The sequence below is a fragment of the Rhinoraja longicauda genome, chromosome 10 (assembly GCF_053455715.1).
Source record: "Rhinoraja longicauda isolate Sanriku21f chromosome 10, sRhiLon1.1, whole genome shotgun sequence".
Taxonomy (NCBI): domain Eukaryota; kingdom Metazoa; phylum Chordata; class Chondrichthyes; order Rajiformes; family Arhynchobatidae; genus Rhinoraja; species Rhinoraja longicauda.
The window spans coordinates 45,649,664-45,671,704 of record NC_135962.1 but is presented as its reverse complement, the minus strand read 5'-3'; the positions used below and the strand labels follow the sequence as shown (position 1 = coordinate 45,671,704).

General features: G+C 36.6%; 1 protein-coding gene across 7 annotated transcripts in view; it reads right to left on the bottom strand.

Moving 5' to 3' along the window:
- ppp4r4 (protein phosphatase 4, regulatory subunit 4) overlaps nucleotides 1–22,041 on the bottom strand; it is an 80,850-nt gene that overhangs the window by 3,998 nt on the left and 54,811 nt on the right. For 4 of the 7 annotated variants that reach the window (XM_078406811.1, XM_078406816.1, XM_078406817.1 and 1 more), the window contains 12 exons: nucleotides 20,290–20,409; nucleotides 17,868–17,945; nucleotides 14,943–15,026; nucleotides 13,248–13,427; nucleotides 12,290–12,395; nucleotides 9,435–9,582; nucleotides 7,288–7,432; nucleotides 5,554–5,595; nucleotides 5,372–5,446; nucleotides 3,825–3,876; nucleotides 1,736–1,844; nucleotides 393–457 (listed from right to left, as the gene is read on the bottom strand). In XM_078406811.1, coding sequence (XP_078262937.1) covers nucleotides 393–457; nucleotides 1,736–1,844; nucleotides 3,825–3,876; nucleotides 5,372–5,446; nucleotides 5,554–5,595; nucleotides 7,288–7,432; nucleotides 9,435–9,582; nucleotides 12,290–12,395; nucleotides 13,248–13,427; nucleotides 14,943–15,026; nucleotides 17,868–17,945; nucleotides 20,290–20,409 — 1,204 coding nt within the window. The remainder of the gene's footprint in view (nucleotides 1–392; nucleotides 458–1,735; nucleotides 1,845–3,824; nucleotides 3,877–5,371; nucleotides 5,447–5,553; nucleotides 5,596–7,287; nucleotides 7,433–9,434; nucleotides 9,583–12,289; nucleotides 12,396–13,247; nucleotides 13,428–14,942; nucleotides 15,027–17,867; nucleotides 17,946–20,289; nucleotides 20,410–22,041) is intronic. The other 3 variants (XM_078406813.1, XM_078406815.1, XM_078406814.1) reach the window with 3 other exon arrangements.

Genomic DNA, 22,041 nt, shown 5'->3' with positions numbered 1-22,041 from the left:
CCCATTAGATTCCTATTAAATCTTCTCCCCTTCACCTTAAACCTATGCCCTCCAGTCCTCGATTCACCTGCACTGGGCAAGAGACTCTGTATCTACCCGATCTATTCCTCTCAAGATTTTATACACCTCTATAAGATCACCCCTCATCCTCCTGCGCTCCAAGGAATAGAGTTCCAGTCTTCTCAACCTCCCAACAGCTTAGACCGTCTAGTCCTGGCAACATCCTCGTAAATCTTCTCTGTACCTTTCCAACTTGACAACATCTTTCCTATAACACAGTGCGCAGAACTGGACACAATTGCCCAGAACTGAACACAGTGTGAAACTATTCATCTTTTTTGGTTGTACATAAATGCTGGTACTGGTTAAATATAGAAATACAGTCTTCTTACCAAATGATAGTAGGGCATTTTTTGTAGTTGTAGTAATTTGAGAGTTAGATGTTATAGTAAGCTTCCTGAAAAATAAATGTTGCATCAAGTTTGCGAGATTTGTTTTAGTTACATAAGTTATAGCCAAAATAATTGAAATAACACACAAATGGCCAGAAATACCCTTTGTGTAAAAGGGTACTGTAAAAGGGAATGGACAATGCACATCTTTGTTGGAATCACACTTTCCATGAAGATTTTCCATGGCACATTGCTACAAATAGAACACCAAAATAGACTGTAACCCCCCAGAGAGCGTTATAGAACAGAATAGATAACTGTGCATCACCTAAATTAATCAGTTGCAAAAACTCCAAATGAACAGTTCAGAAGCCATGCAGGAAGTTTATTTAGAAGTCAGGTAAAGCAAGTGAAAAAATGGAACAAGAGAATTACAAAAGAGAAACACTGAACAGAAGAACAATATTAAAATAAACTCAATTCCCAGTTATTACTAACTGGAATTTGGAATTATGCAAATGTTAATTTTTGAAGCTGGAAAGTTTTATGGCCATTAAGACAATTTATGGTACTAGGTTAAACTATACAAGAACTTTTTTTTTTGTGGCAAAAGAAGTCTATGCATATGGTGAAAGTATAAGAATGCCATAATAATTCACTACATTTGAATGAGAATGTGATAAATGACATTGACAATTAATGGAGTGGAATTTACAGCAGAGCAGAATATCTTGGTCAATGCTTCCAGATTTTTGTATTGTATTTTCTGCTTGAACTATGAAACTCTCATTGTGATTTACCTTGTTGTAAATTCTGACCCATTACGTTTACACCTCAATATGAACTGGAAATTAGAATGACAAATATCACTGTCTTTTTTTGGCAGATAAATGATCCCCAGAGCAATCCAAAAGTTTTTTCAAATGTGAATTAAGAAAACTTATTTTTAGACCAATAAATATTAAGCTATAGATAGATACAATATGCTAAAGAAGAAAATGGATAGGTGACGTTTCAGGTTCAGGACCTAACACATCACCCATCCAGTTTCTTCAGAGATGCTGCCTGACCCGCTGAGTTACTTCAGCATTTTGTGTCTATCTTTGGTTTAAACCAGCATCTGTAGTTCCTTTTTATTAAATATTAAACTGTGTTTTATCCCCTAACAGAATACAATATTTAATTCTAAATACTAACATCATATTGGTTAGATCCAAAGGTCAGATTTTCTCAAATCAACTTGGCATCACAATTTATAATATCTTGGTGGGCGGAAAATAAATGATTGAGCTGTGCAATTCTCTGCCGATATTAAGATATTTTATTCATGCGATCTTACTTACATTGTAGGTTTATCAGAGATTAATTTTGGAGGCGCCACTCGACCACCAAGTGAACGACTACGACTTAATTTATTCCTCTTCTTCCCATCTTTATTAAAAGATGAAACTGCTTAAAAAAAGTTGTGATTTTAATGTAAACATCTTGGAAGGTGAATTATAGAACAACAGTAGAAATAGGTTATAGAACTTTTGATATACATCTAATTGAGGTTTTGTTTTGTGGTTCAGCATGTTTTTTAAACTATCGTTTTGTAACATATAATAATTCCCCAAAGAAAAAGTTGGACAAAGTAAGCATTGCAATATGGACAGATTTAAAAGGTAACAACAGTGTGTTAAGTTACTCCTTCAATATGCACACTACTTAACGTTTACAAAAAAACCTTTTGGTAAAGTGGGCAGCAAAAAATAATCTTACCTGCTTGCACATGATACATTTCCCTCATTTCATGCATGTCCATGTGCCTGTCTAAAAGCCTCTTAAATGTCATCTGCCTTCACGACTCCCCTGGCAGAGCAGTCCAGGCACCCACACTCTCTGTGTAAAACACTTTTCCCCTCTCACCTTAAAACTATGCTCTCTAGGCTTTAACATTTCCACCCTGGGGAAAAGATTCTGATTATCTATCCTATTTATGCTTTTCATAATTTTATATACTTCTATCAGGTTTCCCCTCAGACTTCGACGTAACAGAGAAAATCACCAAGTTTGTCTAAACTCTCCTTATAGCTAATACACTCTAACACAGGCAGCATTCTGATAAATCTGCACCCTCTTGAAAGCTACCACATCCTTCCTGTAATTGGGCAAGCAGAAATGCACACAATACACCAAATGCAACCGAAGTCATTTTAAGTTGCAACTGGTTAGGTAGTACACAAATCTGAAATAGCAAAAGGAAAATAGCCAGAGTCCAGAAATGACATTGCTGCAAAACCAAATGAATTTAAGCACAACCGTTTCTGGACAGACATCAATGTCACCATAACTTCATAAAAATACCTAGAAACAATACTTGCTGGTGGTGGTAGTTAACAAAAGAGCTTCAGTGATTGTATCTAAGAATTGGCTATTAACAGTCAGAAAATTGTTGAAAAGTAATGTTTTTGTTTAAAATCTGTTAATGCAAATTCTAAGTAAAAAGGTGCAATGCCACAATTGTACCAGAACTTTCCAGGAAATTCTGGGTCAGTGCATTAGCGAAAATGCTTGTTTGAAGAATGATTAAGATTCATGAAAGGTATTATAATATGGAAGAGAATTATCACATGGCATGTAAGGTTTATAAATAAAACCAGAAAATACTTTAACATTCAGCAGTTTGGGCAGTATTTGTAGAAAGAAAAACAAAGTGAAGTTTGGTGTTGAGAGCATTTTGTCAGAATTAGGGAAAGCACAAAAAAACAAGTCATTTTTTAAGTTCCAGATAGAGCGGGCAAAGGAAAAGGGACTATTCCTAAGAGGGCAAGGTCGGGATGCCATGGAGACAAGCTGAATATGAATCTATTTCGTTGAATGGTTACTGAGGATTATTAGAGAAATAGAAAACAGAAAGGCACAGAATTGAGGCAAAATACAGAGCTGTAGAAAGGGTCAGGCCATGCTGAGCCAACATTACAGAAAGATAACCTACAACAGAACTGGTTAGTTCTGATACAAACCGAGAAAAAGTGTTACCTGAAATTGCTGAATTTGACATTGAGTCCAGAAGTCTACAACATGAACAGACAGGAGACAAATAGGTCAGAGTGGGAGTGTGATGTTGTCTGACCTGTTGAGTGTTTCCAGCATTTTCTGTTTTTATTTCAGATTTCATGCAGTTTTTAAAATTTTATTTACTGTTAAAAAAAAACTGCTTTCTTTTGTCTACTTTTACTATCATCTCAATTAACTTCACAGAGGGGCTTTCAGACAGAGGTGAACTTTACAAATACCAATCAGAAAGCTATAAATTCAATTTTCGAAAATTGTGATCTGATGGTATTCAGGTCATCATAAAACTTGCTTTCCAAAAAGTAATATATCTGCAGGAAATAATTGTGTTCAGCATCAAGCTGTTGAGTCAAATTAGAGCAAGAGGAAACTCACCCGATTTCTTTTCATTCATTGACTTGCTTTCTCCCCGTTTTTCCATGTCTTCCTGTTGAGCAAAGTATTGGATGACATTATATTTAAGTTTTAAAAATGCAAAAAAAAACACAGAAATCATTTGCACGAAAGAATATTAAGCATGATATGAGAGAAAAGCATTTCTATTATAGGATCAATATCGTAGCAAAATTCATTTTGCTGAATTATTCTCTCTTCGATAAAGCAATTGAACAGTCCAGGACACTAATATCTACTTAAACCAAATATCATGCTGCAAAGCCTTTTAATATATTTTTAAAATACTCAATGTTTCACATATAAACAAAAGCATTCAACACAACAGAGCCAGAGTACTTTAACCTAATTGCAGCTAAGGTACACATTAACATAGAAACATAGAAAATAGGTGCAGGAGGAGGCCATTCGGCCCTTCGAGCCTGCACCGCCATTCAATATGATCATGGGTGATCATCCAGCTCAGTAACCTGTACCTGCCTTCTCTCCATACCCCCTGATCCCTTTAGCCACAAGGGCCACATCTAACTCCCTCTTAAATATAGCCAATGAACTGGCCTCAACTACCTTCTGTGGCAGAGAATTCCACATGTTTTCTCATCTCGGTCCTAAAAGACTTCCCCCTTATCCTTAAGCTGTGACCCCTGGTTCTGGACTTCCCCAACATCGGGAACAATCTTCCCGCATCTAGCCTCTCCAACCCCTTAAGAATTTTATATGTTTCAATAAGATCCCCCCTCAGTCTTCTAAATTCCAGCGAGTATAAGCCTAGTCTATCCAGTCTTTCTTCATATGAAAGTCCTGCCATCCCAGGGATCAATCTGGCGAACCTTCTCTGTACTCCCTCTAAGGCTAGAATGTCTTTCCTCAGATTAGGAGACCAAAACTGTACGCAATACTCCAGGTGCGGTCTCACCAAGGCCCTGTACAACTGCAGCAGAACCTCCCTGCTCCTATACTCAAATCCTCTTGCTATGAATGCTAACATACCATTCGCTTTCTTCACTGCCTGCTGCACCTGCATGCCTACTTTCAATGACTGGTGCACCATGACACCCAGGTCACGTTGCATCTCCCCTTTTCCTAATTGGCCACCATTCAGGTAATACTCTGCTTTCCTGTTCTTGCCGCCAAAGTGGATAACCTCACATTTATCCACATTATATTGCATCTGCCATGCATTTGCCCACTCTCCTAATCTATCCAAGTCACTCTGCAGCCTCCTAGCATCCTCCTCGCAGCTAACACTGCCACCCAGCTTCGTGTCATCCGCAAACTTAGAGATGTTGCATTCAATTCCCTCGTCCAAATCATTAATATATATTGTAAATAACTGGGGTCCCAGCACTGGTTGCAGTACCCCACTAACTCAGCCTCATATACTCCAGGGGAAAATGCCCCAGCCTAACAACAGGTCACGTTAACTTCTCTATAAAGGGAATTTGCAGAGATAATTGCAGTTAACATAAAACACAATATAATCTCACTTTCATAAAAGTATAAATGGTTTAGCATAATACTGATATTACCATTTCTAAAAGCAAATTTTCTTCCTTCTCCTTTTTGTGATCAAGCAAGTCTTTCTCTTGTAATCTTTTTGGAAACTTGGGAAAAATAAATCATATATTATTTACCTAGTAACTGCATTATGTAACTTTTCTATTGAACAGCTGACTGCAGGTTTGTTACAAAACATCAAAAGATAACTCACACATTCCACACTAGTTTCTATTCGATCTAATTCCAACGAGATCTAAAGAAGGAAAATTGACAGTATTTAGATGGAAGTACACACAAAAAATTAAATGAATTTTTAAATGCACCCATTATAACTTCCAGTTGGTATAGCTTCTTTCAGATAAATGACAGATTCTTGACAAAAATTTCTTCAGAGATTGCATTTGTGATCAGTTCCATTTGGCAACACAACAGTAAGAAAAAAAAAATCCTGGACAGCATACTTTAAATCGATTTTTTAAAAAATTGATTGATTTATGATAAGGAAATTATTTTGTGTAAATCTCCCTTCTCTTGGGCCTTGGAGAAAATGGTAGACAGAGTGGTGAAGAAGGTGTTTGCCACTCTTGCCTTCATCGGTAAGTATATATATTGAGTATAGGAGTTGAAATATTATGCTATATCTGTACAAGATGCTGGAGAAATTACATATGGTGTCTTGCATGAAATCGTGATGCCCTGCCTGAAACGGGCCTCATTAAGATGGAAAGGGTCCTGAAAGCTTCACCAGGACTCAATTATATGGAGAGGCTGGGGCATTTTCCCCTGGAGTATATGAGGCTGAGTTGTGACTTTACGGAGGTATACACAAAATCATGGACAGCATAGTTAAGGTGAATGGCCACACTTTTGTTTTCCCCACGATAGAAAAGTCCAGAACTAGAGGGTATAGGTGTAAGGCGAAGAGGGGAAAGATTTAAAAGGGACCCAGGAGGCAATTTCTTCATGCAGAGCATAGCGTGTAAATGGAACAAGCTGGCAGAGGAAGCTGTAGAGACAGGTATAAATACAACATTTAAAACACATCTAAATAGGTACAAGGTTAGGAATAGTTTAGAGAGAGTTGGTCCAAACGCAGGCAAATGGGACTACCTTAGCTATGAAACCTTGTCGGCATGGACGTGTTGGGTTGAAGGGCCAGTTTCCATGCTATATGATGCTCTGACTATATAAACATCTAACGTAATCAACACACTTATTTGAATAATGCATACAACATTAGGTGCTTACAACCTTTGTACATAATGATGTTAGAATCATATGCTGATATCAGTATGGGTCAAGATTACAAGGCTTATAGTTAAAAAGAAAGGTCCTCGATTAATAGGACAAAAGGGAAAGAAATAAACAGAGAAAAAGATTGATTATTTAATACTAAATTTAATATTTTACAAATCTTCCACAGTCACGAGAAACATATAATTATTACTTTCAGGGCAAGAAATTCAGCATTCTTAAATGTATACTTCCATTTTTAATTGATCGATTTAACTTTCTAGGAGAGATAATCAGTAATTATGTGCAAGGTGTAACATCCTGAAAATCACACTAACCTCTTTTCTGGTTTCTTAAACCTGATGAAATTTTTTGGCCATACAAACATAAAATTCGGACACACAGGGAACTGCAGATGACGAAATCTTGTGTGGAACACAAAGTGCTAGAGTAACTCTGGTGAGCTGCTCCAAAATAAGATTCACTTTCCTTCAAATGAACCAATGATTCAGTCACACAGGTCACCCATTCCTTCTCTCCAGAGATGCTGCCTGTCCCGCTGAGTTACTCCAGCATTTTGTGTCTATCTTATGTTTAAACCAGCATCTGCAGTTCCTTCTTACACACAGATCAAGTTACTGACTGTAATTGCCATGATACCAGACCCAATGTAGAAAATTATTATTTTTGTAAATATAAGAAACAAACGTACAACCCTCACTACAGCAGTGACATCTTTGTCCTTTTCGTGACACAGTAGTTTCCTAATGCAAAGGTCTAGTTGTTGCAGGAGGAGTTTGTCAGCTGGCAGGTTCAACACAGACTTCAATTTTGGCAGCATGTAACAGAATTTAATCCTGTAAAAATAATTATAAAGCCATATGTTATGTGTCAAAGTACTCCACCAACAACAGTATCAGCCCATTTTAAAAAGAGCTTTCAAAATTTTGAAACCTACGAAAACAAATCTTACAGACCTTGTAATTAAAATAATTAATAACAAAATAACATTAAAAATGAACATTTTCACAGGTTGCGTTGTGTGTTGAGATCCATGATTGAATATTTTATGTGCATGAAAGATGGAAAGCCAGATGGAGGGAATGATCAGATAAATCCGCAGCCCATTGCGTTGTTAAAAGTTCTTGGGTGTTTAAAGAAATACCTGTGGGGGGATACTTTCATGAAAAAGATGTAACAGATAATTTATGTTTCATCTCGTGTTTAGACATGCAATTACAGAAATATAATTTACCATCATTATATGTCAAAGAATAGAATGGATTTTTAAAAATTATGCAGAGTTTTACAACTGTACCTACTTGGGTGAATGCTGCTTCTAAACGAGTGTGATAAAGACATTCACAGCCTTGCCTCCCATAAATGTGTAATTAGCACAGCATTTTTGGTGGGCAGCTGGCTATCTGATGTACATCTGATGCACATAAAACCCCTACAGTCATCAAATCAAATTATTGAGTATTACACCCAAGAAGAATTTACATTAGCTTGAAATAAGTACCCAGGTTATTGTCAAAGGAAGAAGTCCTATTTACACAAAGCTATGCTGCAACTCACTTAGTGAAATCAACACAAATCACTCAAAGTTTATGTTATTTGTCTGAAAAAGGAGCTCTTGCCAAATGGATTACTGGGATGAAGATGTAAGACTTCCCCCTTGTCCTACATACCCAACCCCACCACAAAACCGAGGCTTGCTGGACATCCCAGTGCGGGGATCACTGGTTGGTGCAGACTCGATGGACCGAAGAGCCTGTTTCCGCGCTGCATCTCTAAACTAAACTAAAACTAAAATTATTAACAAAACCCTAAAATAATGTATGGGTCTTGGCATTTTGAGTATTCCAGTCTTTAAATACTATGTGGTACATCTTTCTGTCAAAATACATGCTTTGCCTTTTAAATATTTTTTCCTCTAGTTTTATTAAAATGTAATATTTTCCAGATGTCAAATTGCAATGCTGATAAAATTCTGATTTAGAACAGAGGGACATATTTTAACATATCATGGTTAACAATGAAAGTGTGCCTGGGTAATCAAAATATTTCAATGGTCAGCGCATTTTGGTTAGAATGATTGGAAATCACATTTAATTTCATTAATATTTAATCCAATGAGAGATCAATTAAATTATTGATTTTGTATTGGTGCAGGAATGGAAATAATGTTTTTTTTCTAATTAAATGGGTGCCACGATGTGGCAGCAGCAGAGTTGCTGCCTTACAGCGCCAGAGACCCCAGGTTCGATCCTGACTACAGGTGTTGTCTGTACAGAGTTTGGACGTTCTCCCCGAGACCTGCGTGCATTTTCTCCGGGTGCTCCAGTTTCCTCCCACACTCCAGAGACGAACAGGGTTGTAGGTTAATTGGCTTCTGTAAATTGTCCCTACTGTGTGCAGTATAGTGCTAATGTACGGGGATTGCTGGTCGGCACAGACTCGGTGGGCCGAAGGGCCTGTTTCCACGCGATATCTCTAAACTAAGCTAATAAACCTTAATCCAGCTATTACTTGCTATTCCTGGAGAAGCAGGCAATTACCGAGAAAAAAAACCTTAAATGTTATTACTGTAAATTCTGTTTTTCTTCATATCAGTGGCTGATCAGAGTGATTTGTGCCACATGCCAATAATGCTAATGCTCAGTTATCATTCTCAAAGATTAGCTGTGAATGACGAAAAATTCACAAGGATATTGTAAGGGAATATTCAACAGATGGATCTAAGCATAATTATTTGTGTTGCCTGTGGAAATGCTAACATTGTTATAGGTCTGTGACAGTGCACAGCATACCACAGATTTTGCTGTTTTCCAAAAATTACATTTTTTTTTTACTCACCTTACATTTGCAACAGGGTCATTTGAAAGTTCAAGTGTAGGCATGAAAAAATATTTGCAGAAGAATGCTTTTGAAAATAGATCCATAATACATTCACAGGTGTCAAGAAATCTTAACCTATTCCAACAACTTTTTCCTTGACCAAGTTCTAGACCAGAAAAATAAAAAAGTGTGTTATTCAATAAGACAAAGGTTTTATTTAAAATAATGCAGCATGTTCTGGGTTTTTAAATCATATTCCCTGCTTCTATTTCAAAATATCAAGAGTTACAAATGGATAGTCTTTTTTTTTAAACTGCATGTTAAAGATCTGAAATAAAGATAGAAAACTCTACAAATATATAGCAGATTAAATAATTATCTGTTAGAGAAAACGCCATGTAATTTACATTGCATATAATTCCAATAATCTGCCTTTTCCCTTTATATATTGCATTTCAAACTTAATCATGACTAATTTTTATAGATGGTGTATGACAGAAAATAAAATTGCCTTCATGAAAATAATCTTCCACCTTCCACGAAAAATCATAAGGAACCTATATCTTTTGAGTCTTATTCATCCCGCTAAGAGCAGTTGCACCATTTTTTTGGGTTAATTTTTTAATATTTATATTTTCCAAGTTTACAGCAGCATATTTCAGCAAAAACTTTACAGCTTTTTTTAAAAATCAATTAAAACAAGTAATAGATGTTCTAAATCACCTCAAGCCATAATAAAAAGTTAATTCAACTATCAAATTTTACGCAGGCTGTTTATTCACTCCAAGCAAAGAAAAGCAATCTTCATGGCAAAAGTTCATGAATGAGAAAGTGGACATATTGGCCTGTGAAAAAAGAGCTTTCAATGGAAGAGTCAAACTACCTATTCGAGCCATAGAGCCATGCAGCATGGAAATAGGTCCTTGGGGACATTGCTTTTTTCTTTGCTTTACTTTATTATTGTTTTAAAAAAATATATACAGAACTTTTTGTTGTTGTTTATTATGGTATTTACATAATACTATGTTTACAAATGTGTAGGAAGGAACTGTGTAGAGAAGGAATGGGTGATGTTTCGGGCCTGAAGAAGGATCTGGACCCAAAACGTCACCCAATCTTTCTGTTCAGAGATGTTGCCTATCCCGCTGCATTTTGTGTCTATCTTCGGTGTAAATCGCCATCTGCAGTTCCTTCCTTCACATAAAATATTAGACAGATTGGTGTTGCGTTCCCTTAGATTTACAAAGCTCAGAGGTAATCTGACCAAATTAAGGCGAACTTACGGAGTTGATATAGAGTAATTATTTTTGTTGATTGTTAAGTGTAAATCTAAGGGGCATATTCAAAATTGAATTTTGGTCACAATTCTACATGCAGTGGGTGATAGAGATTTGGACCACTCTTCCACAAACAAACAATGGAGATTAATATGTCTTTGTGAACCAAATTTATTTGGATTATGGGACAAATGTGGATGCACAGAGTTAGACCCAGATCAACCATAAAATTCATTGCTTGGCAGGAATGAACAGAAGAATAGCAGAAAAGGGATGTGGAAACAGGAAGTTAAACAAAAATTCCAAGACGTATTCGAATGTGTGAGAGCAAAATTTAAAAAATATATAGAAAATTAAACACAATGGAGATTGGAAGAATTATAGGGATTAATGTAGCCAATTTTTTGGTTGAGTGATAGCTGTATTAATTCACAGAGTATTCAAAGGAAATGAAAAAACATTAACTATTAAAGAGCGATAGGAAGCAGTAAAATGTTTCATGGTTGGAATTGACAGGGAACTTATTATTCCTGAAAATAACAGGATAAAAATAGGGCTGATGAAATGAGATATTATCAGTTCTGGACAGTATTGCTATTCTAAGAACTAGTGTTATGAACAATTTCTTATCAAAGAGTTGAGGAAGGGGAAGGGCAAGGGAAATGGCATACTTTTAAATGCACCGAACATTGAATACTGGACAGAACACCACAACAATAATACAATAATAACTCTCCCAACATTTACAATAACAGTAGCTAAAATAAATGATGTTTGTCATCCAACATAACAGGCATTTAGTTCTGGATAATTAGGTTGAATTCGCACAGTGGCTCAAACGTAAAAGCAGTAAAATTGCCTTCAAGCCAGGTGATTAACTGCCAAATGTAGTTTTCTAAGATATAAATTTATTCTAGTATTCTAACAGATCGTTTAGCCTATCAATGGTTATGTCATTCCAGGTGTCAAGACTAATACTGCAAGTTTTTGTTAGATAACCATTAGTGCATCTTAAAAGTGTTTGATCTGCTATCTCTATTTTGACCCCCTTTCTGCAGCCAAGTTGAAAATGACTTGGAAATTCAGTATGCAGACCTGCAAGTGACAGTTCTAGAACTACACATTGGGACTTTAATTCTAAAACGCTTCAAGATTTTAGTGCTGGGCACTCCACCCGTTACATGATAACGGTTTCAGGTGGACACAACAGACCGGGGCAAGCAAAGAAGAGGATAGGGTCTTGGCCAATAACTTTCTTTCAATTAACAACAAAAGATTCTAAGTCAGTTTTCTCACTCAATTTATTGCACTGTGCTGTGCAGAAAATTGGCTGCTGTGCTTCCTGCAAAATTTGCTACAGTTTAAAAGTCCTCCATTGCCTGTAAAACACTACAGAATATCTCAAAGTCACAAAAGACAATAAATATATAAATGCAAGTTCTGTAGATTTTATTCCTTATTGTGAAAGGTGCACCGGAAAAATAAGAATTCAGAGTTGGTTTCTATCACGGTGAAGTCAGTCATCTTAATTTTGGAGGAACAATTTAAGTAACTATTAAGTTATTTTATTATATTCACTTTTGATAGTATACTTACGCTCAACGATTTTACTGCATATTTCCTGTCTTTGCTCCTGTTTACGGTTGTACCGAACAAATACACAGAGGGTTCTGGCTGTGGCTCTTTGGACTGGGAGGACATTCTAGATGATAATAATCCCAACCTGAACTTTAGTGTTATCAGAATTAGCATTTCCTTCAAAATGGTCATGTAAAAATCTGTTGACATCAATAATACTGCACATAGATATAATAAATTATATTTTAAAAGTTCTACTTGCTACAAATGTAAGGAAGATCTCTCCATGAATTAATATAAGCAAAGCATTCAACAGTATATTAAAATATCCCAGTTAACATTTATGCAAATTTCAAATTAAAGGCTGACAAGATGTGTGTTATATGATCTATTCCTAAGCCAAAAGATTTATCAGAACACCTAAACTTTAAAAGTTAACTTACAACATTAGAAATTATTTTATTTTTTTTACTGGGCGAGCCTGGAATCTGTAAGTTTAAAAATAATGATAAATATTACGGACATTAATGGAAGAAATTGAGTTATTCTATTTTCATACTCCACATAAGAGGAACAACAGCTGAATGATGGAGTCCAGACTTAGAAAATGAAATTGTGAATTTGAAATGGTTTGATCTAGATATTTGAAATATATTTAAAAATCAACAAAATGAGTGGTTGTTATAAATACGTAAGCATTTGCAAAATATGAACATGCTGCACTGGATTAGGCCCCCTTAATCATTACATAGCAGGATCAAGGATGCTCTTTGAGAGACAATCTTAAAATAAATATGTCAGAATAGATTAGCAGAATGATCTGTTAGTTTGTTATATAATTAACGAAAGCTGCAGATAACTTGAAGTATGCAAAAATTATTACATGTTTCACATAAATGCTCTATAATTGTGGATGCATTTGCAAACTTTAGAAATAAATGAAATGAGTAGAAATTGCACTAAAGATATATCTTACATTTGTCGTCATTATTCTAAACATTATGGGCAAAAACTTGTAGTATATCTGATCACTTGAAATGACTTGTGGTAGACAGGCAAACGTCAACAATAGCTTCTCATGTATTCTCCATTTTAAAGAGGTGGCAGCTCTTTGTTCAGCCATTGAGAGAGCTGGAATCAGATCAGGAATATGTACCTGACAACAAAATTTCCAATTAAAAATAAAATCTTGGACATTGTGGTTATCTTTCCAAATGTCTATGTATAAAATTAGGCAAACAAGTACTTTACAAAGCCAAAGTGTAAAAACTATACTTAAAATATGAGTAATTTGTTACATATGCTTTACCTCTACAATCAAGTTATTTCACACAAGATGAACCGAATTTCAAACACGAGCAAAATTACCATGAAAATGTTTGTGGTTTCAATAGGTTCCCCTTGATGAAATAACTCCTGACTGTTGCATTTTTTTACACAGTTTCTTGTTAAGAACTACCATGATTATATTGTTGCAAAGGACTGCTTCTTGTTAATGTGACGCATTTAACTTCTAATGAAACAGTGATCATTGTCCATCCTGACAGTAATTGGGAGAGTTTTAAGACTCATGGCTAACTATTTGGATTAGATGAAGAATTGAAAATATTATTGAAAAAAAATCATCAATTACCCATTTATCATAGTCTTTTACTAGTCTAACAACAGCAAGGAACATCTGATATTTATCGTTCAATTAACAGTTTTTCTATTAGACCTTCTCGGGTCTTATAGTGCAGAAAGGGAAATACTGAAATTTGAGATGCAAATTAAAATTTAAATCAATTTCATAAATGAAGCTCATGTCCAAGAATTTCAGTGCCATCATCTACAATACAACACCATTTCCACGTGCACTGGCAGCATTACCATCACTCGAGTCCTCTCCCATTTCTGAATGTCACAATTTTCACATCCAGTATCAGAGTACCATTTTTTTAAATATAGGGATATCTAAAGAGGATGTTTTCTGCCCCTGCCACTAATTTTGCTCCCCAGCCAATGAATTCATCACTCTCCATGACAACAGCCTGAAACCGAACAAGAATATTGATAATACTGATGTGCTTTATCCTGATACAATTTATTGAGAATTATGGGACTCTAAAGGTTCGATCAGTGTTGTAGGGAGTGGAAAAAGCCTCAAGCATCGGAACACAATGTGGCTGTGCATATTAGGAATGACGGTGAAGGAGAAGGACAGGGGTACTGGAGTCTTGCCTTGCTGAGGCAAGGTGGAAATGGTGCTGCAGTACAATTACAAATTCAAGTTCTCAAGTTATTTTCAAATCCCTCCAATGCCCTTGATCATCATTATCTGTACATTCCCCTGCCTACAGCTGTAAGAAATCCAGGATTTTCTAATTCTGGCCTCTTCAGCAGTGTCCATTTCAATTGTTCTACTGCAGATGACCATACCTTTAGCAGTCAAGGCTACAATTCCCATCTCAAACCTCTCCAGCTTCTCTACTTTTTTTTCCTAATTTTTACATCTCCTTTTAAAATACTTTAGCCCTGTCAATAATGTGTCAATAACACATGAGTCAATGATCTAAATGAGAGCCCTCACAAGTTTGATAGCACTATACAAGTGGTTGCAGAAAAGGTATTCTAGTGACAAAGATTTTGAATAATTACATTTCTAATGAATGACAAATGTGGGTTTGTTTACCTTGTTCTCTGTTCCAACCTGGTCTCCTCCTGTAATAACAAATCTTAGAATTTCAGGAAGGTGATCTAGCAGGGCATCCAATACCTAGATTTAGCAAAATAATGAACCATGCTCTTAAACAGCATAACCACATCAGGAAGTGAATAAAAGTAATTATGAAAACAATAATGCATTGTTTTGCACTTAGTGAGTAGTACTGATATACATATTACCAGAGAAGACTGCTCTTTTTTAAGAGTAGCAGTCATCATTGTTTAAAAAAGCATTACGTTGCATATCACATATTTAATGAACTGCTTAAAGTGGACAGCTGACTGCTTAACACCTTTCAACTGGAACCATTATTCCTTTCCATGTATTAATAATCCTTGTTATAAAAATATTCCAGCCTATTTCAAAGATCCTAAAGGTTCTGTAGCACAAGGGAGAAATTAATTATCTATGATAAATACCAAATCTGTCAATATGGATTAAATATAAGCTCTAAAATCATGAACAAGGAAGACATTGCCTAAACAATTAAGGTATCATGTGGAAGAAGATACATGTAGAAACATTTTAAACAAATGAAAATTTATGGAGAATCAACCAGGAGACAATTTGATCTAGAGATGGAGCAAGATGGTTTTCAGAGACTTTGAGATATCCATATGGAAAGTGATGACACCTTTGGGAAGTATGTTTCACAGCTGAGGGAAACTGTACTTGACATTTCAGTTGTAATTCCAAGAAAAAGAATTCACAGTTGCAGAATCTGTTTCAAGTATAACAAATGTTTTAAAAGCTGCTAAATTTTGTACTGTTACTATGAATGAATAAGTTTATTGGCCAAGTATGTGCATATACAAGGAATGTGCCTTGGTGCTCCGCTCACAAATGACAACACAAACATACAGTTAACAATGAAGAATAAAGCATAACCACATCAAAACAATAAGGATACAACATTACGGTCTAAACATGTGGGTGAAAATAAACCAGAGCAAAAAAGAGAGACTACAGACTTTGGTTATTGAGTAGAACTACTACTCGTGGAAAAAAACTGTTTTTATGTCTGGCTGTGGCTGCTTTGACAGTCCGGTGTCGCCTTCCCGAGGGAAGTGCTTCAAAGATTTTGTGGCCAGGGTGAGAGAGGTCAGAGGTGATCTTGCCCACTCGCTTCCTGGCCCTTGCAGTGTACAGTTCGTCAATGGGGGGGAGGTTGCAGCCAACAACCTTCTCAGCTGATCGAACGATCCGTTGCAGCCTCCGGATGTCGTGCTTGGTGGCTGAGCCAAACCAGACCATGATGGAGAAGGTGAGGACGGACTCAATGATAGCAGTATAGAATTGGACCATCATTGCCTGTGGCAGATTGTGTTTCCTCAGTTGCCGCAGAAAGTACATCCTCTGTTGGGCCTTTTTGACTGTGGAGTCGATAGTGGCCCCCCATTTAAGGTCCCTTGAGACGATGGTTCCATGGAACTTAAATGACTCCACAGATGTGACTGTGGTGTTGTTGATGGTGAGTGGGGGGAAGGGAAGGGGGATCTCTTCGAAAGTCTACAATTAGTTCCACTATCTTAAGAGCATCATAGCTGTATAGCTCTGATTTTGCATCAGTAGCCCAAGGCTTGACTTGGCTATCCTCAACAAGTTAAGCATTCTGCATGACTTTTAAATTTGAGATACAAGAGTTTTCTTGGAAGCTAGCCAACGATGTTGTGATATCACACATTTTATAGTGACAGTGCTGTCAATAGCGATAGACAATAGACAATAGGTGCAGGAGTAGGCCATTCAGCCCTTCGAGCCAGCACCACCATTCAATGCGATCATGGCTGATCACTCTCAATCAGTACCCCATTCCTGCCTTCTCCCCATACCCCCTCACCGCTATCCTTAAGAGCTCTATCCAGCTCTCTTGAAAGCATCCAACGAACTGGCCTCCACTGCCTTCTGAGGCAGAGAATTCCACACCTTCACCACTCTCTGACTGACATGAGTATGATAAATTAGTTCAAAGCCTTTCTTTATTTTTAATCAAGGTTTTCATCACTGACTGTGAGGTTATGGGTACCTGAGAGCAAAATCTTAAGAATTTAATTTCTGTTCATTATATTTGACAGTAGATCTCCTTATCAGTAATCTGCTTTCTTCATTTTCTTATTTTTGTGTCACTTCTAAATATATGTTATGACTATAATTTTTATTGTGACCCACTGTACAGCCAGGCTTCTATTTGTGCTTGTATCTTTAGATTGTCTTGTACAATTATTTCTAATTGTATCTGTTTGTTTCCCACCTCTTGTGCGTTGCAGTAAATCCATGCCAATCTTATGTAACCTACAACCTCACACCGCCCTCTACCAATCCCTTCCACCAACTGCAGGAGTTAATTCTGCATGGGTTCAGATGGATCATTAATTGAAAGCATCCACGACTCATGCTCAACTGTCCATCTGCCCTGTGATTGCAAGATCAGTTCTGTGCTCAGCAGACCTAAAACCATAGGCTACCTTCCTGCAACTACGTTTGTTGCATCTATACTAAAACAGTGACTACAGCTCCAAAGATCATTGGGTGTAAAGTACTGTGGGAATTTTGAAAGACCCTTTTAGAATAAAACTTCCTGTTTTTTTCCCATCGTTTTTGTATTACATATTGAGCAAACATTAAATAATGTGATATAATTATGGAAAATTTGGCACTGAGGAAAATTCCATTGCACAAAACAAAGATTTTAAATATTGCCGAGAGACAGTAATGATTGGCAAATGTCCAATGATGGCCACAAATCAATGAGTATCTGCAGAATTGGTAGAAAAATGTACATTCTTTAAAAAAATGGCAAATTTTGAAGACTTTTATTCAAAATCAAAAAATCCACAAAATTGGGAAATAATTCCTAATGAAAGAGTGGCGGTGTTTTAAAAAAAATCTTACCTCTAATGATTCATCTTGTAACAGCACAATCAGTTCTTTGTGAACCAAGTGAACACTGGAGCCTAGCAGCTTAATGACCTATTGGAGTAAAATGCAAAAGATTTTATTGATCCATTTGGAGAACATTATAATCGAGCAACAATTGAACTGATCACTCATAAAATAATATTGCTCAGAGAACGACAAACGTATTTCAGGCTATCCTAACAAAGGATTCAAATGGTTTCATCATATATGTCTTGCTTAGAACAGAAAAATATTCCATTCATTTTAGGTTTCTATAAATTCTACTTCACGCATTCAATATAAATAGCAAATACCAATAAAGGTTTTCTAACAGAGAATGTTATGTGACAAATCTGCCAAAATCCACACTTTTGCGTTGCCTATCCTTGTCTCTGCAATCTACAATCAAACAAATTTCCATACATGAAATCTATTCAGACAATGTAAGATAAATGTACCTCCAATCATCTAAATATTTTACCCCTCTGACTTTTTTTCTTTCTTGCACTTACCTTCCATCATCTTAAGTGGTCATAGTTGGAGAAGTCAATATTCATACCACTGGGGTATATGCTGCCCAAACTGTTCCTCCAGCACCTCATATTTCGCTTGGGCAGCTTACACCCCAGCGGTATGAATATTGACGTCTCTAACTTCAAGTAACCCTTTTTATCCCTATCACTCCATCCCTCCCCATCCCAGTTCTCCAACCACTCTGACTGTCCCCCGATTACATTTTATCTCTGTTCGCTTTTTTGTCATAGCTAACAATGACCTATTGTATATTTTCCTTGAACTCCATCTCATTTTCACACCTTACACCTCCTTATTTGTATGTCTCCTTCTCCCCTGACTCTTAGTCTGAAGAAGGGTCTCGACCCAAAACTTCACCTATTCCTTCTATCCAGAGATGCTGTCTATCCTGCTGAGTTACTCTAGTATTTTGTGTCTATCTTCAGTGTAAACGAGTATCTGCAGTTCCTTCCTACAGTTAGCTATGTTTTGACATGACACAAGTGAACTGGATTTGGCTAAATTTTGGAATGGACCTCAGGAGGACACTGCCTAAAATCATAATGGGAAAATTATTTTTTAATTATTTTTTAAAAGTTTTGTGATATCGAGAAGGAAAGATCTACATCAACAAATCAGCATTATTATAGAAATCAAAAAGGGAATTCTACTAATTCAGATAGTCAGATTTTCTGTATCTTTCATGCTAAGCATATTATATAATTACCATAATATTTCCAGAGGAGTCTCATTTTTGAAGCATAAAGTTTTAACGTTGAGCAATAATTTTGTTTTAGTTCTGAACGCAAGCTGAGTTTTGCAGATTTAAAAGGTAACTATTATTGGAACAATTATGAACTTAAGTTGGAAGTAATTGTGCATTGGATATTTATGTGAAACAATCGTTCCTCATGTCTGTCCAATTTGAGAACTTTGTTTTGTACCCAGTATTATGCAATACACAAGGAAGAAATCAAAAATTCCCAGTCCGTGTCATATTCAGAAAAAAATTAAATCTCTTAGAAAACCACAAGTTCAGCAATGAAGCACTGCTATAATTAATCAATGTAAAACAGATTTAAACAAATAAGGCACTCCCCAAGTATAATTCTGTATATGGTGAAGCAACAAGAAATAATTTTGATTCTTGGAATATTCCAATAATTTTCTTCTCTCTTTTTGTTTGCATGTTTTTCATTCTCTTGCAGATCCTCCAAGATGATTGGCATGCATGAGTTGTACAATGGCTGTGCAGAAGCCATTATTCATGTTTGTGTCATGATGCTGTATCAACAGGCTATTGTGGGCTGGCACACTATTTTCAACATTTGCATGTTAATAATTTTCTGCTTCATCATTCAAAGAATGTGAACACTTATTGTCTCTTCCTGAATTGTCCCTAAACCAATTGGTTTTCTTGGCAATTTCAGAGGGAAATGTAATCAACTATATTGGTCTGGAGTCACAGTTAGGCCAGATGGAAGTTTTATTTCTAAAAGGATAAAAGTGAATCAATGGATTTTAATGACAGTCTGGCAGTTTCATGGTTACCATTTTTGATAACAACATTTTCATTCCATTTTTATTTCATTAGTTTTGTTTAAATTCTCCAGTCTGAAGAGGGGTCTCGAACCATTCCTTCTCTCCAGAGATGCTGCCTGTCCCACTGAGTTACTCCAGCACGTTGTGTCTACCATCCAGATGTCATCGTTGGTTCTGATCATCTGAACGTGAAACAAGGAGCTTTCAGTAACTGGACCCGAGCCTTAAAGACTATGTTACATGTCCTTGTTATGGAGCCAATTATCTGTTTTTAAACTTTGGCCAAAATATTTACAATTGTTTCAGATAGTACTTAACTGTAACTACAAATTTTAACTACGAAGTCACATAACACACTTACTTCATGGAAGCCAGTGGCAACTGTTCGTCGGACAAGAGTTTCAGGGTCATGACAGAAGGTTGAAAAAATGGGATAAAGTTCAGTGTAGAAACATTTAGGATTCACAAAAAGTATCATGGCCTGTGTGGGAAAAGACAAATTAAGTTTAAGTATAAACAACTATAGCCAATTCAAAAATAAATGGAGGGGATTAAGTCTTGATAATAAACAGCACTGATGCATTTTCTCTATATCCTCTTACAGCCAAACACTCAAATCTCAAAAAAAAGCTTTGTTGCCTTGATTCTGGCTTTACACCCATCTCCCCCCTCAGTCAAATTGGGAGCAAACCCAGGGAGCAGAACTCTGGTGGTTATTGCTTATGGGCCCCATGAGTTATTTCTACGCATTCGGTACTTAATCGGGGATTGTAGTCATGTACCACAATAATCTTAGTGAAGGTAGACACAAAATGCTGGAGTAACTCAATGGGACAGGCAGCATCGCTGGAGAGAATGAATGGATGACGTTTCGGGTCGAGACCCTTCAGACTAGTCTGAAGAAGGGTCTCGACCCAAAACGTCGCCCATTCCTTCTCTCCAGAGATGCTGCTTGTCCTGCTGAGTTACTCCAACATTTTGTGTCTACCTTCGGTTTAAACCAGCATCTGCAGTTCCTTCCTACATAATAATCTTAGTGATCTGTATGCAAAAGAATTTCATGTACCTTGGTATACATGATAATAAAAGAACCATTGAGAATGCCTACTTACCTTCTCTCTCCATGGAAACACACCCTGCACCATATTGTTAACAAAGTGTTGATCTTCCGTACTCCTTTGATTTGCCATTTATGTTTGTTTAACGTGAAAGATGTGCCAAAAGTATATTTAAAGGTACATTAGTGTAAGTCGTTGTGGTTGCACATGGGGGAAAAAGTTTGAGAATACTTTTTTTTCAAATTGAAGTAGAGATGTACAGAACATATTCAGTCACCATTATGTAGTGTTAGTTTTCCCATCTTAATTTGTATTTAATATTTGATCTGGTTCAATTTTTAGTTTTATGTCCGTGCAAATGTTTCTTTCTTCACAATCTTAATTTCTAACTATCTTTTCCCATTTATTAATTCCAATGTCCAACATCTATTATATATGGACCATACAGAATCTTCAGGCAAGGGGAAAGTTAGCGTGACAGCATTGTGGAACATGTGACGATCTTAGGTAAATTCTGCTTCTCTGATCTGGCATACCCATTTATAAAATGTCGTTCTATTGAGGGAATTAATCGCTATCATCCTGTCAGCTGTATACATAACTCTCTCTAAACCACATTCTCTCTTGGAACTGCATATCCCAATGATCTGTTCAATCAAGCTAATGTCAGGAATATACTTCCCAAATATCATCTGCATATCTCCTGCTCCATGCAAGGTATTAACACTCTTGACCACCACTACACTCCTCATCAAGTATGCCTATTGCTCCACCCCCCACCTTCATTACAGTCAGTCTGATCATCTGTCAGTACTGCTCCTGCCATTTTACAGACAGAGAGGATAACACAGCAAAGTGGTCTGCAGATCTAAAACAACAAAGAGACTAAATGAAGAAAATAGATGGAGAATATGTTGTTGTTGTTCGTCCTTCAGGTTCGAAGATGACCATGACTTCACTTTCAGTTGGAGGATTGGTGACTGTGGGTCCGGAAGTGACTGGTGAGGCCAATCCGGGCCCGGAAGGCAGGCCCACACGTAGGACACGAGTGGATG